Source organism: Notolepis coatsorum, assembly GCF_963971535.1.
Source record: "Notolepis coatsorum genome assembly, chromosome: 2".
Taxonomy (NCBI): domain Eukaryota; kingdom Metazoa; phylum Chordata; class Actinopteri; order Aulopiformes; family Paralepididae; genus Notolepis; species Notolepis coatsorum.
Window position 1 is genome coordinate 46,676,252 of NC_140166.1, and position 15,990 is coordinate 46,692,241.

At 45.2% G+C, this 15,990-nt stretch overlaps 1 protein-coding gene across 1 annotated transcript in view; it reads left to right on the top strand.

Moving 5' to 3' along the window:
- The window catches only part of zmat4a (zinc finger, matrin-type 4a), a gene marked incomplete at both ends in the record, with an annotated part of 244,472 nt that overhangs the window by 54,442 nt on the left and 174,040 nt on the right, over positions 1 to 15,990 (top strand). Inside the window, one exon of the mRNA XM_084337929.1 lies at positions 2,999 to 3,088. Within this exon, the coding sequence (XP_084194055.1) occupies positions 2,999 to 3,088 (90 nt within the window). The remainder of the gene's footprint in view (positions 1 to 2,998; positions 3,089 to 15,990) is intronic.

Genomic DNA, 15,990 nt, shown 5'->3' on the forward strand with positions numbered 1-15,990 from the left:
AGTCTCGTTTGTTCTCCACTTTACTCCGCCACTTTGAAAGATGCAGCAGCACTGGCCTGACAGTCGGGACAATGGGAGTGGGAGGAGGGAGGGAGCGAGGGGCTTTGTTGGTAGACATTATAGTGGGGGGTGGGGGGGATAAAACTCTCACATCTATGACGTCAGGCTTTCCAGACACACAAATTGATCATTTGGGTAGCAGCAGACTTCGATTTCCAACAACAACTTCATCATATTATGTGTTCTAAGAATATGGACCAGGATGTATGTATTTCGTTATGGCATTACATTACATGTCAAATACGATATCAATTGATATTGTAACTATCATGCAATGTTTCTTTAAACATTAAACGGTGTTAATACTTTTTTTTTGGTGCTTATTGTCAACATTGCATTTCTTCTACTCATAAGTATGTTCCGTCCAGCCAACACCAGATTATAGCATGTATCCAGAAGTCGTAGAACTCCATTGCATTGTAGCTTTCCCAGAATAACTTTACGAAGTGACAGCATTCGCCTCAAGTCTGCCTGAGTTAGAACTACTTCCAAGGCATCGCTGTCACTTCATAAAGTAGTTTTGGGTAAAATCATGTTCATCGCAATGACAAATTATACTGACCAAAACTAAACCAGCTCTATGACTTGTTCTAATGGTTTTTGGACAAGAATACAGTTCTGTGACTTCTGAATATGAGCTATAATCTGGTGTTGGACTGCTGGCTGGATGGTTTTCGGTCTTTTTGTAGGCTATGTTGACAATAGAAAAAGAAAAAACAACGCTATCCTTTAAGGCCATCTCTTGCCACTGGGTGAGTGCAAGTTGTTCTAGTGTTTTCGGTGGAGTGCCTTCTTGGAGGGTACAGCTAATAGCACCCCGAAGCCATTAACCATATTCACACGGCGGCCATTTTTCTCTTATGTCACGCTCAGGTTGAGATTCCCAACATTAGAACAAAATGGCCACCGTCTGAAATATGGTCAATGGCGGGAGGGATGGAGTGCTGTGCGTGAACCACCTTAGACCACCTAAGTTCCACATTCTGCATGTAGAAGTGAATCCAAATGAATGCTGTAGTAGAGAAACCTCATTGTTCGAAAGGTGCACTCTGTGAGATTTTAGACTCAACTAAATGACACCGAAATATACATGTGATGGTAATAGTCCTTGCTTTTATGGGCCGGCAATAAGGACAGTGTAGATTCGACCATTCAATCCCCTGCTTCTTCCTCATACTGTGTGGTTGAGTCTACATGGTTCGCAATCCAAATATAGTACACCTTTAAGTAGAAGAAGATTGCATTTAATGTGAAAAAAGAAAGAAGAAAATCACGAGACTCCGATGAATGATGGACTCTGTGCCCGTTCAAGCATCTATATAACCTTCATGCTTCTCCGAGCCTGATTCAAAGCAGAGGGACCAGGCGGGCGGGCAGGCAGGCAATATCCCAGCTGGAAACAAATTCCTCTGGCCTCAATCGCCTCTTAAAAACAGGCAGGATGTTTCTGTCATGATGTCCCTCTGTCTCTCTGGGACTCTATCTGACGGACAAACCCGCCGGGCACTCGTCCACACAGCGCCATGCGTCACCAGAGAGCATCTGGTTAAAAAATCTCTCTCTCTCTCTCTCTCTCTCTCTCTCTCCCTCTCTCTCTCTGTCTCTCTCTCTCTCTCTCTCTCTCTCTCTCTCTCTCTCTCTCTCTCTCTCTCTCTCTCTCTCTCTCTCTCTCGCTCTCTCAGAACAGGCAGCGCTCTGGAGCGTTTGTCAGCAAACTGAATTATCTTCAGATAAACTGAACAAGGGATTGATTGACACACTCTGTCCTGACAGGGGTCTGCTGTTGAATCCCGGGGGGAAATCAATGGGCTTGCGCGGTACGAGAGCTCCAGGTTGGCACCTTTCAATGAAATGTACTCACTAATTAATTTTATTTAATTAACCAATTCAATCCAGTATCGGGGTAGGGGTGGGAATCACAATACGATATTATCACGATACTTAAGTCACGATATGATAGTATTGCGATTCAAAATATATTGCGATATGCTGAGTATTGCAATGTTAATATTGCGATTTATTACCTTTTTTTCAACTGCAAAGTAAAACTTTGTCAAAATGTTTTATCTAATAAAATAAAGTTTTCAGTCTGTTCATCTCACTTCAATCATTTTTATTGCAGCAAATGGGATTTTCTCAAGCAGACAGATGTCAACACTGTAATCTGTGTGTGTGGACTACTGTACTATTACAGGTATTGAAATGAACAATGCAACTTCCTTATACAAAAAAAATATATACAAAAAAATTATATATTTTTTTAAATATTATAATTTGCATAATAAAATATCGATACTTGGCATCCTTGTATCGATACAGTATCGCCACGCAAAGTATCGCGATACTATACTGTGTCGATATTTTCTCCCACCACTATCGGTGGTTTGATAGCTTTCCACCTCTCAGAAGAGGATTGTTTTGTAGGGATGAGTTATCCAAAGTATTCTCTCAGAAGACCGTGACGCAGGTTTGAACCCGACCGGGGAGTTGGGGGGGCCTTTTCTTGCATGGTGTTTTCACCCCATGTTCGTGTGGGTTTCCTCTGGGTCTCCTCCCATCCCATAATAAGACACGTATGCTTGGAACACACTCCTGCTCTTAACAAGGCCCTGGCATTAGAGCTGGTGCCCTGGAGGTGCCCACCGCTCCTAGATAGCAAGGGTTAAAAGAATTGAGGACAAATTGCTGGTACTGTATATTATGCGATAAGAAATGAAGAAAAATAGAGATTCTAATTCTAATCCAGCTCTTGTGAAACTCCAGTGGCTAGTATGAGAAATAGGTCACAAAGACTACATTATTATGCTCTCAGTTTGTGAGAGTGAGGCAGAGGACTTACAGAAAACAAAAATGTACTTCCTGTGCAGAATTCCGCTTCTTTACAGATAATCATATTTTCCTTTCCTCCATATTTTCTCTCTCTCTCTCTCTCTCTCAGAGTCGGAAACATGCCAACAAAGTCAGACTGTATTACATGCTACATCCCGTGGATGGTGGCTGCCCGGCCAAGAAGCTCCGAACAGACAATGTGAGTGCCGTGCATGTGAATTAAACATCCCATCCTGTCCATCATACACGTTTCTTTTAGTAGAAGTAGTAGAAGTCTTTATTTCTCATCAGATTAACACACACACACACACACACACACACACACACACACACACACACACACACACACACACACACACACACACACACACTCGCTGACGAAATGTTCTCTGCACCTCCCATCCCGTCGTCCTTCCCCCCCAAGGGCATCCGGGAGCAGACAAGGGCTGTGTGGTGTCGGGCCACGCCCGGGGACCAATCCAAGTGCTCCTGTCAGCGTTAGCGATCTGTTGTGCATGATTTTCCATTGGGTTTATCTTATCGGGAGGGGAAACCCTTGTGAGCACGGGGGGTGAACATGCAAACTCCACACAGAAAGGCCCGGGAGATACCCCACCACCTGGGTAACTGGCAACACGGCAACCTGGTCCCCAAGCGGGAATCGAACCCAGGACCTTCTAGCTGTGAGGCGACAGTGTTAACCACTCCACCACCGTGCCACCACTACACTTTAGACTAGGGTTGCTGCGGTGATGTGAACCTTCCCATGACTAATAAACTCATGACAACACCGGTATTACCCATTTTACAAAACGACACTCAATATCTGTATTTTATTTATCCTTTATTTATCCAGGAATGTCCCATTGAGATACAAGATCTCTTCTTCCAGGGAGTCCTGACCAACACGGCACACAACAACGTTTCGACATAAAAACAAGGGCATTAAACAAAAAACATACAATTCAAATATAAATACAGAAGGCCATTTGTGCAGTGGCAAGAAGCATAATCAGATCAGCAATATCATCAGGTAAAACAGTTACATGTTTCATGAAGGGCTAGTCGTAGCATACCTTTAAAAGCATTCACAGTAGGAAGTGCCTCTAGACAAAGTTTCACTTGCAGCGTATTCCATAAAAAGGGAGCATAGTGGGAGAATGCAGCTTTTTTTTTTTTTACCAAGCTCTGACTGCATCGAAGGAACATTTAAAAGCATCCCATTTGCTGCTCGTCTGGTATTAAAAAAGCAAGTATAAAAGGACAGAAGTCTGTAGATATATAAGGGCCGCTTACCTAGCACTTACTAGTTACAAGTAATGTACCTGCTTGAGCCTGGACACAGAGTAACAGCGTTAACACCGACTACTTTAGACAATAATCACCAGGAGTTACAGGTCTATTCACGGCTCTGACCCTCCTCTGTTAATGCACTTCCCGTACCATCGATCCCCACCCCTGTGCTCTTCTTGACCCCTCCCCTCGCCTTTGTCACAATAGTGAATGGATACGTAGCGCAGCAGTGTAGGGCGGCTACGTGGCGTAGTGGGCAAGGCGCTCGCCACGAATGTGGAGACGCTGGGATCGCCTGTTCGAGCCCAGCGCTCCACATTGCTTTCAGTTTAGCTGGTCGTTCATACTAATACACATTGGCCGTATTAGGGGGTGGGAAACTGATGGGTGGGGATCGGGCGTTGTGGACAGCGACTCCTACAGGTCGGTTGGTGCGCCTGCGCAGTAGAATCAGGAAGTGTCGGGGGCAGCGTGAGCCTCCCACGCGTTACTCCTCGCCACTGAGAGATCGAGCTGCGCAGGTGAAAAGATGCGACTGCTGTTACCTCAAGTACCGGAGGGGACTTGTGCTATGTATGACTTAGTATGTATGACCCACATTGCAGCCGGCTTGTGGGAGGCAAGAAACAGCGTTCGTGACAGGGGAGGGTTGAATTGGATGATACGAAATTGGGATGGGAGAAAAATATAGAAAATGGGAGAAAAAGTGGATAAAAAAAAAAGAAAACGTAGCGCAGCAGTGTCTTATTGGGACGCTGGGACCGCCTTCCATCAAGAGAAAAGAGCCCATCGTGAGGCATCATCACCCCCCCCCCCCCTATTGGATTATTAGATAATATATTGCATATATTTAGCATTTAGCATCTTAGCAGTCAGTTTTTTTTAGATTATATATTAGATTCGATTTAGATTATTAGATTATATATTGTAACTATATTTATTGTAGGGCAAATGTGACAGAGGGCATACATACCCTCATCTCGCACCTTGTTGCCCATATGCGCATGTCCAGAGTTAATTATATTGTATATTGCTTGCACTGCCTTTTTATTCTATTTTTACTTCTCCACTGTACTATAATTCTGTGACCTGTATGTCTTCTACTACCTGTACCTCCCCTCCCCCACCCATGCTGCTATGATGCCTCCATTTCCCCAAGGGGATCAATAAAGGAATATCTTATTCTTACTTTGCTTGATCTCGCTGAACAGCTCCCGAACGAAACGTCCGTTCCAACTCAGATAAGGTGTCTTAAGGCTTTTTGGTTTTATTTCTAGTTTTAAGGAGACTTTATCAATGCCGGGAAACCTTTCAAGTGGATCCAATGTTTTTTATTGCAAAATATCATACAGTCTCCATCGTAAAGTGTAGGATATTCTGAACCCAGGGGAATGGAATCTCACTTCTGCAGTCTTATGGGAGATTGTTACGAATAGGTGGGGTAGTGAGGGAAAGCGATGAGAACTCAGGTTGCGGACCGGAATGGAGGAGGCAAGACGGCAGGATAACGTGTATACAGACTTTACTTGATGATGACGGCACGTTACAAAAGGAAACATAAACGGCTCAGCCGAGCTGGCGCTAGTGACAAGGAACTGAACTGTAAACACGGAAAATAAAACACAACGAAACAAAATACTAAACTACTTACAAACGCTCAATACAAAGGCAAGGCACGGGAGAAGACAGGAGACACGACGAGCAGGGGAACACCAAGGATTTGGAGGAAATGACACCACAAGGAAGTGAGGACAGACAGACACCTAAATACCCACACTAATTAACAATGAACAACCCCTGGTCAAAACACAGAATCACAACACAACCTAGACACAAAAGCAATGACAAACTAAACACAACTAGACACTAAGGCAATGACACACAACAAATCAACAGGGGGGGTGACATCACACATAGACAGAGATGGCCCAGGACAACAGAACATTAGAAATTAAATCAACAATGTGCAACCAACATAGGATAGCAGACCGCACCATAGGGCTTAGGTCACTAGAGGGAGGTAGAGAGCCAATGTCAGGCGGAAAGCACTGTCCAATGTTATTCTCCTGCCCGGTCCAGCCAGGACCGGGCCTAGGAACATGACAGGGGGGGCTTCCAGACCCCCAAGAACAACGTCCGTACCCAGGCGAGGGAGGAAGCCGGAACTCCGGACAGGACCCAGGGAGAGGACCCGAAGACCAGCGACCGGGAGGCTGAGCGAAAAACCCAGGAGGGGCATAGCAGCCAGGGGGGTTGAAAACGGGCGCAGATGCCCGGAGAGGGGGGGTGAGGACGCAAACAGAGGCCCGGAGAGGAGGAGCGGGGAAGGGAACAGAGGCCCGGAGAGGGGAGGCGGGGAAAGAAACAGGGAGCTGGAGAGGGAAACCGGAGCTGGGAGCAGAGGCCCGACGAGGGGGGGTGGGGACAGGCGCAGAGACCCGACGAGGGGGGCAGGACCTGGGAACAGAGGCCCGACGAGGGGGGGTGGGGATGGGCACCGAGACCCGGGGAGGGGGGCTGGACCTGGGAACAGAGGCCCGACGAGGGGGGGTGGGGACAGGTGCAGAAGCCCGGGAAGGGGAGCTAGACCCCGGAGCAGGATCCCGGACGAGAGACCCTCCAGCCGCCAGACTAGGGACCGGTTCAGGAGAGCCGGAACGGAGGTGCAGCGGCGACGACCCCCGGAGCAGGATCCCACGCAGACCACGGCGAAGACCACGGCGAGGACCAGGGCGAGGACCAGGACGCCGATCACGGCGCAGAGCTGGACCAGACAGGGAGCCAGGATCAGTTGAGGAGCCGGGAGCCGGCACAGCAGCCGGATCAGGTGTAGAGGTCGGGCAGGGCGCGGAGACCGGACCGGTCTCGGCGGCGAGGCGTGGTGTAGGATCCGGGGATGAGGAGTCTGGACTCACTGTGGGGGAAAGGTTAGTTGGTTGAACCTGGCTAGCTACAGAGCCTAAGCTAGCAGTGGGAACTGTGCTAGCTGGGGAGGCCTGGCTAGCTGCAGAGGCTAAGCTAGCAGTGGGGGCTGGGTTAGCTTTGGAAGCCTGGCTAGCTGCATAGCCTAAGCAAGCAGTGGGGACGGTGCTAGCTGGGGAGGCCTGATTATCTGCAGAGCCTAAGCTAGCAGTGGGGACTGTGCTAACTGGGGAGGCCTGGCTAACTGCCGGAACAATGCTAGCTGGGAGGGCCTGGCTAGGTGCAGAGGCTAAGCTAACAGTAGGGGTTGGGTTAGCTGTAGATGCCTGGTTAGCTGCAGAGGCTAAGCTAGCTGTCGGTGAAAGCCTAGCAGCTCCTGTCGTGATACCTTTCTTAGGCTTGCTAGCCTTCTGAGGCTTGCTAGCTGTACATGCTACACTAGCCATAGGAACAGTAATAGCAGTAAGAGACTTAGTGGAAGGAACTGAGGTGCTAGCAGCAGGGGCTAAATTAGCAGTTGAGGCCACGCTAACTTTAGGAGTCCTGCTAGCTGTGCTAGCTACTGGGGCTAAGCTAGCGGAAGTGACTGTGTTAGTCGATGGGGCTACACCAGCTGTGGAGACCCGGCCAGCCGCAGATGCCAAGCTAGCAGACGGGGCTGCCCTAGCTGTGGAGGGTGGAGCAGGACGAAACCTCTCCATGAGGTCTGTGACCTGGCCGGTCAAGACGTCCATCTGCGGCTCCAGCTCCGGACGCTCATCCACGACGGACTAGATTAGCTTTAACAGAAAAACACATTTCTGAGGGGTGTAGTTTGCATGATCCCCATCATGTATCATGCCACTGATAATGGTCATTGTCCCTGTCACTCGGTCCGCTGGGTTCTTTAATGGTGGTGTCATTCTGTTATGAATAGGTGGGGTAGTGAGGGAAGGTGATGAGAACTCAGGTAGCGGCCAGGAATGGAGGAGGCAGAGACGGCAGGATAACGTGTATACAGACTTTACTTGATGACCACGGCACGTTACAAAAGGAAACATAAACGGCTCAGCCGAGCTGGCACTAGTGACAAGGAACTGAACTGTAAACACGGAAAATAAAACACAACGAAACAAAATACTAAACTACTTACAAACGCTCAATATAAAACAGCAAGGCACGGGAGAAGACAGGAGACACGACGAGCAGGGGAACACCGAGGATTTGGAGGAAATGACACCACAAGGAAATGAGGACAGACAGACACCTAAATACCCACACTAATTAACAATGAACAACACCTGGTCAAAACACAGAATCACAACACAACCTAGACACAAAAGCAATGACAAACTAAACACAACTAGACACTAAGGCAATGACACACAACAACTCAACAGGGGGGGTGACATCACACATAGACAGAGATGGCCCAGGACAACAGAACATTATAAATTAAATCAACAATGTGCAACCAACATAGGATAGCAGACCGCACCATAGGGCTTAGGTCACTAGAGGGAGGTAGAGAGCCAATGTCAGGCGGAGAGCACTGTCCAATGTTATTCTCCTGCCCGGTCCAGCCAGGACCGGGCCTAGGAACGTGACAGGAGATGGTTGGTAGTGCGGTGCATACTGTAGTAGACAGTGGCTCGGGAGGTAGAGAAGTCGTCTGGTGAGGTTCCCGGTTCGATTCCCGCTCCCCCCGGGCAGCATGTCGAAGTGTCCTTGAGCAAGACACTTAACCCCTAATTGCTCCCGATGAGCAGGTTGGCACCTTGCATGGTTGCCTCCGCCGTCGGTGTGTGAATGTGTGAGTGAGGAACAAATTGTAAAACGTTTTGGATAAAAGCACTGTATAAATGCAGCCATTTACCATTTTCCATTTAGTAGGAAAGACACAAACACTCCAATACGGCGAGTTGCCCATTAGCGGTTCAGTACTGATTTATTCCAGCAGTGATTCCATTCAGAATATTTAGGCAACTATTAGATGCATCATGATGAAATGTTAGATTTAGACCACAGCAGGTCGATTTAATTTTGTTACTTTTTAAAAGTGTAAATTCAGTAGGTATGCAAACATGCTGGTACTCATTATGTCAGCAGTAAGTGACAGTAAGTGATTGGTGGCCTTATGGCCCCCTCGGTTACCCAGCATGTTTTGATTGATGCTTTGATTTTTCAGAAGAATGTAAAGTGGAACATTGACATTAGGCCTGTCCCCGACTAAGGATTTGTATAGTCGACTTTGATTGGCCGAAATTTTACTGGTAATCAACTACCCCCCGAATGCAAAAAAAGAAAACAAAATGGATCATTCCATTTGGGCTGTGGGCGGTGCTTAATGTCGACTGAAGTCGACTGAAGGCTTCTTGTCCTCTGCGAAAGCATGCAATTGGTCCACTGATGGATACAGCTCTATATGTCTAGTGTGTGAAATCCTCTTTAAGTGACTCTGTGCCCGTTTTCTTAGGCAGGTAGCCTCGCTGGTATGTGCTCTATTAGCGTTAGCCATGCTTCTAGGCCTCTTTGCTTTTGGAAAGAATGATTAAAAAATATATATATAATAATAATAATATTTTTTTTTCTTTTCATTCGACTAAGAGGTTGGCAGTAGACTGCGGCTCCTTTCGATTGATTAGTCGACTATTCAACTAATCGGGGTCAGCCCTAATTGACACACACCTTTCTGATGAACACGCAATATTGCCTACTGTACATACCATACACATTTTAAGAGCAGTCACCAATGCCATACAGTGTTAATTGTTTGTGTCAATTAGTCCTGTGTATTGTCATGTCAGAGTTTTGTTGTAATAAGGTTATGTACATTTGTTTATGTTTTTGTTGTTTATTTTGTCCAGCATGTGGTATTTGTACTGCATTGTTTATTGTCTTTATTGTTCATTGTCTTTGTATTGCATGTTCTTTGCATGTTTTGTGTTCACATCAACCTGCAAAGGGACTACAGATGGAAATTAGATTATAGCTTCAATCTGGCTCTCTATATTCTATTCTTATCGCATAGCTATAATATAGAATATAGTTATAGCTCTACAAACAAGGTGACGGACTCCATTAGTTTAATGGGTGGCCTCGCATAGCCATTTCCCGGAAACAGCGTGGCACAGAATGTGTTACAGGCAGTGTTCGAATTATGAGGGGGCCATTGGGGGCTGAGCCCCCATAGCTATAGTCTGAGCCCCCATAGTCAAGACCCCCTGTGGGGGTCTCTCAAAAAAATTATATAATTTATTTATTTTTTATTTTTTTTATGTACGAATTAGTATTATTTATGTTACCTAAATAAATTGTTAATAGATCATATTTTTCTTTTCAGTTTTTAAAAGAACCGAGTAATTAATGTTGTGGAATAGGCTGCATTTCACCTCCATGAGCGTCGCCCATAAGTTTAACGCTACTCCCACCTACTGAAGAAGAAGCAGCAAGCAGCTGCTGTAAACAGAAGGCTGCCGGTCCGTGTCCTGCAACTGAAAACATAAACACTAAACAGTACGCCACATGCCGCCAAAAAAAAGGCTCAACCCGCCGCAAGGCTGTACAAAGCTGGACAGCTTTGGTTTTATAAAAAGGCCAAAGACTGACACTGTTAGTGCAGCAGCTAGCAGCGCTACTGTCACTGAAGTTGACACTGCTAGTGCTAGTACTAGTGTTAGCTCTGCTGCTCCTGTGCGCAGTGCACCTGTTATTGTTACCGCGCCGGTTGCCACTGCCAGACCCGAGTCTCCACCATTAGACCTGGACTGTGCTGCTACTCAACCACCACAATGCTGGGGTCCGAGTCAGTGGAAGTTTTGGAAAAATAAATATAGCTGGTTATTTGCCAAGGAGGGATGCATTGGCTGCCTTCCATGTAAAAACGCCAAGATATTGTTAAATAAATCATTTGGAGCCCATTTGGCAGAGCAGTGGATGAATGGGACTGTGACTAGCTCTCGGAGCAAGAAGTTGAGGAAGAAAATATACTTGCACAGTGATAGCGTTGCTCATAAGCAAGCTATAGAAATAGAAATTCAGAACCAGAAGGAAGTGCTTCCAAGAAAAGTGAGCAAAATCACATCTGCTTTTTCAAGTCAAGTCAAGAGTTTTATTTGTCACGGCATACGAGTATACAATGAAATGCGGGTGGTCTTGCCCGCAACGATGTGCAATACAGTGGTACAACATATAATAGAATCCAATACAAAAACATTGTGCAATAACAGGTAACAGGCAACATGGTGTGACATCTCGGCATTTGTACATAGTTATTTACAGAGCATATAGGACATGCTAGGTAGCTTTGGTAGTGCAATACACTGTTACTGTTGCTAATACTAGTTTAAAGTAGCCTTTCCTTTTGGCAATAAGTGTGGGTGTGTGCGGCATGAGTGTGTGCCCGCTCATGTTAAAGTGTCAAAGTGGCTGCTAGTGTGTGAGCGTGCACAGCGTGCGTGTCGTGTGTGTGCTCATGTGTGCTTATGTGTGGATAGTTCAGTGTTCTGTGGTACTCAATGTTCATTGTTCAGGGCTCTGATGGCCTGGGGGAAGAAGCTGAGCCTAAGCCTCTCTGTCCTAGTAGCTGGGGTTCGCAGGCGTCTGCCTGACCTCAGCAGCTGAAACAGGCTGTTATTGGGGTGGTGGGGGTCTTTCATTATTCTGCAGGCTCTGGATTTGCACCTCTTGTTGTATAGAACCTGCAGGGGAGGTAGTGCAATACCCGTGGTACGCTCGGCTGAGCGCACCACTCTCTGTAGGGCCCTCTTGTCCTGTGACGTGCTGTTTCCATACCAGGCAGTGATGTTTCCGGTCAAGATGCTCTCTACAGCTCCTGAGTAGAAGGACTGGAGTATCTTCCCCGATACTCTGAACTTCCTTAACTGTCTCAGGTGGTAGAGGCGCTGTTTTGCCTTCTTTACTACTGTGTCTATGTGTGTTGACCATGTCAGATCCTCTGAGATCTCCTTTGCTCAAGGAGATAGCCAAGTTCATTCAGGGCAGCATATACTGTCGCTAAAGAAAGGTTGCCTTATACCAAATTGAACCCCCTTATGACTTGTAATTTATTTTTCATTCAGTTCTTGATTACCTGTGCACATTTGTTTATAACATTATTTATTTTATGTTCATTTTATTATCAGATGATAATGTTACTTACTGTATCCTGATAAATGCTGCTGTTGTGCCATACAACTATTTATTTTCCATTAGATTATTTTGTTAGTTTTCGATTTATAAGTGCAGAGACAAATAAATGTTAATTCAAGTTCATAAATTAGTTCAAATTTTTCAAATTAAATTGTTGTATTTTATCAGATGCAAAATGCAAATATGTAAATATGGCATTATATATCAGAGGTGAGTAAGAACATTAACAAATATTGATGGTTAAGAATGAGACTGAATAATGACATCACACAATAGTCTAATGATTAGACTGTTGTGTGATGTCATTATTACTTAGTATTAGACTAATCCTAATGAGATACTCCTCTAAATATGACTTCGAAAACAGCCACAGTTTCAGGAAAAAAATTGTAAACAAAATAAAGAATTCAGGGGGCCCCCATAGCTCTCAGGTGATAATTCGAACCCTGGTTACAGGTACACATAGCACCTCCTTCTCCACGTGGCTAAGCTGCCAATAATCGCTGAGACAGAGCATGACATGCGCTATAGCAAATTCACTTTTTTTTTAAACACTTTTGTTTATATTCACATTTCCGGCCCAAATAGACAGTTTGCTGTTCTTCTATAGTCTATATTTCGAGGAGGATCGTATAGAGACCCTTCAAACTGAAGCACAAGGGCAGTGCGCCCCCTGTGCTCGTGGCGTGCAGTGCGCCCCCTCATGCACGTGACGGAAGAACACATGATACACACGTTTCGGGGACACCTTTATTTCCCCCTACTGTGCGCTATAGCGCCAATTTCACCAACTAGTGGTCAAAAACACTGACATTAGACACCTTTAACAGTTGGACCCCGACAAGACTGGGACGTGACATGCCAGTGCATTTTTTCCCCCTCAACAGTAGCATTGTTGACATTTAGAAATATGTGAGACCATTTCTAAATGTAACCTATTTTATATGTATAGAGAATTCATAGCAGTCTATTTCATATTCATATACCCACATTTGCTCCATCATGCCTTGCAGAATTCTAGTGTTTTATTACGCTGTTCGTGCCGCCTGGAGCGGAGCTGTGTGTCTGTTCGCCTCCGTTCTCATCTTCCCGTTGACTTTGTTTGCCTTCACGCCGTGTCTCACGCCTTGTATTTATTTGAACACACTATTGCCGGCAAACTAGCCATTCTGAACACACGGCTCCAGTAGACCTTGAACGTTTCCATTATTTGGTCACACAGAAAGAGAGGTTTTCGTTCCGCAAGGTGAAAGTACTCTGCCATTGAATGCCTTAACCCTTTCACTACCACATTACCAACGGGTTAACCCTTTCACTGCGACGACACATACGGTTAACCCTTTCACTACCACACTACATACGGTTAACCCTTTCACTACCACACTACAGAAGGTTAACCCTTTCACTACCACACTACAGCAGGTTAACCATTTCACTACCACACTACAGAAGGTTAACCCTTTCACTGCCACAATACAGAAGGTTAACCCTTTCACTACCACACTACAGAAGGTTAACCCTTTTACTACCACACTACAGACGGTTAACCTTTCACTACCACACTACAGACGGTTAACCGTCTGTGTCTGTAGTGTGGTAGTGAAAGGTTAACCTTCTGTAGTGTGGTAGTGAAAGGTTAACCTTCTGTAGTGTGGTAGTGAAAGGGTTAAGTGTGGGTGCTGTGTCTTTTCTAGCGTTTCCATCATGTGGCATCTATCCAAGTGCACTTGGCACTGTGTCAAACTTGGATTTGCTTTGGCGAACCAGGGTGCATTTGCTTTGGCAATCTGGGGCCCTCGATTGAAACGGGTGAAACATTAGCAAATGACTGCGAGCATTTGCAATTAAAACCTTACATCAAGTTGTTAGGTCATTTAAACCGTTAATTAGTTAGGTACTTTATTGTCCCTGTGGATGAACTAGTCTTCAGTGAATTTCATTGGAATATTAAAAAAAAGTATTAATAAAAAGACATGACACAAATAACAAACAAATTATATCACAGTATTGCACAAGTCCCTTAAAAGTTATAGGCTATAGTCTAACCACAGTGCATTATACAAATAATGGTACGCTGACCAGACCGGCTGGTAAATAAGAATCTGATCAATAACTAAACAATATTAGGTCAAAATGTAAAGTATATTGGCTGGACCGTGTATGGTCAATGTTTTAAAAAATGTTGTTTAAAAATCTGTTTTCTAGTGACGCCGTTGGTTGGTCACCTGCTCCAGTGGCCTGATTGTGTGATCACAGCGACAGACAGACACGTTATAGTCAGCAGCTGCTATTGCCACTCATAGAGGTGTTTCGCATTGAATAACTACGATACATTATATAGCCAAATGACTCATGGTTAGGGATTGATATTTTGAATGGTTGGATCTTTCCATTTTGCCAGTTATGTCTGATGAGATTTAACTAGGATCATGGAAGTGGTTAGGCTATTATAGGCTGTCGATAGCATCTGTGGGTATTTTTCCACCTGAGAGGATAATTATTGTTAGCAACTTTAATCAGTAGGCATATTTTCAACCAAATAATCAATAACTGACTGTGCATTGCCAGACCTATTCCACACTTAGTGTAACAGCTGGTGAAAAACGGTAAAAGGAACCGTGTACTATACTTCTTCCACCACTGCCTCCGACAGTGAGACACACACCACTGCCTACACACACACACACACACACACGCACGCACGCAAGCACGCACGCAAGCACGCACACACACACACACATGCACGCACGCAGGCACGCACGCACGCACACACACACACACACACACACACACACACACACACACACACACACACACACGCATGCACGCACACACACACACACACACACACACACACACACACACACACACACACACGCACGCACGCACGCACGCACACACACACATGCACGCACGCACGCACACGCACACACGCAGGCACGCACGCACGCACACACACACACGTTACTAAGAGGATGCTCTGATCTAGCGCATCAGGTTCACGCATCTGCAGGCGCTGGCCCCACCCCCCGTCCGGCCAAAAGAGAAAAGAAAAGAAAAACCTGATAATTTAATAATGTAAACGTTTCTATTAAATCATTTGAATGTGTGAATGTTTTTGGAAAATGGCTCAAAAAGTCGGTGCCTAAGATCTGAGAGAACGACCATTGCTTTGTTAAGAGATCTGGATCTATACATGTCTTCTAGATCTGGATCTACAGTATACATGTCTTCTAGATCGGTCAAATGAATGCCTTTTGCCATTTGCTGCCAGTAGTTCCATCTTTCCCCCATGGTGTGTTTTTGTGCTTCTGTTGCCTTACCAAACCAGACCACGCAAAGGGTTAAAGGTCACTGAAAGCACATACAGTATAGAACATCTTAAGCATGGTGTGATGGACATCACATGAGGGCAACCTTTTACAGAGATTATAACCTTTTTGTTTAATAAGATAAACACACATTTCCCAGTTACACTGGTTATTTTCCCACATCCGTATCATATCCTGACAAGCAACGGGGTCACAGAGACATTCACGGTACTGGGATTTAGATGTATTGGTTACAGTGAGACCTGTGTTTATTTTTTTTTATTTACATTTTATTTTCTCCTATACTTTTTTGAGGGCACTCCATCCACTTTTTGGTGGACAACTTTATTATTTATTATACATTTTAACTATTTACAGTGCAAAATAAAATAAAAAAGGTGTAGTAAAATAAGAAAAATAGTGACATTTCATTGCCCTTTCGAAG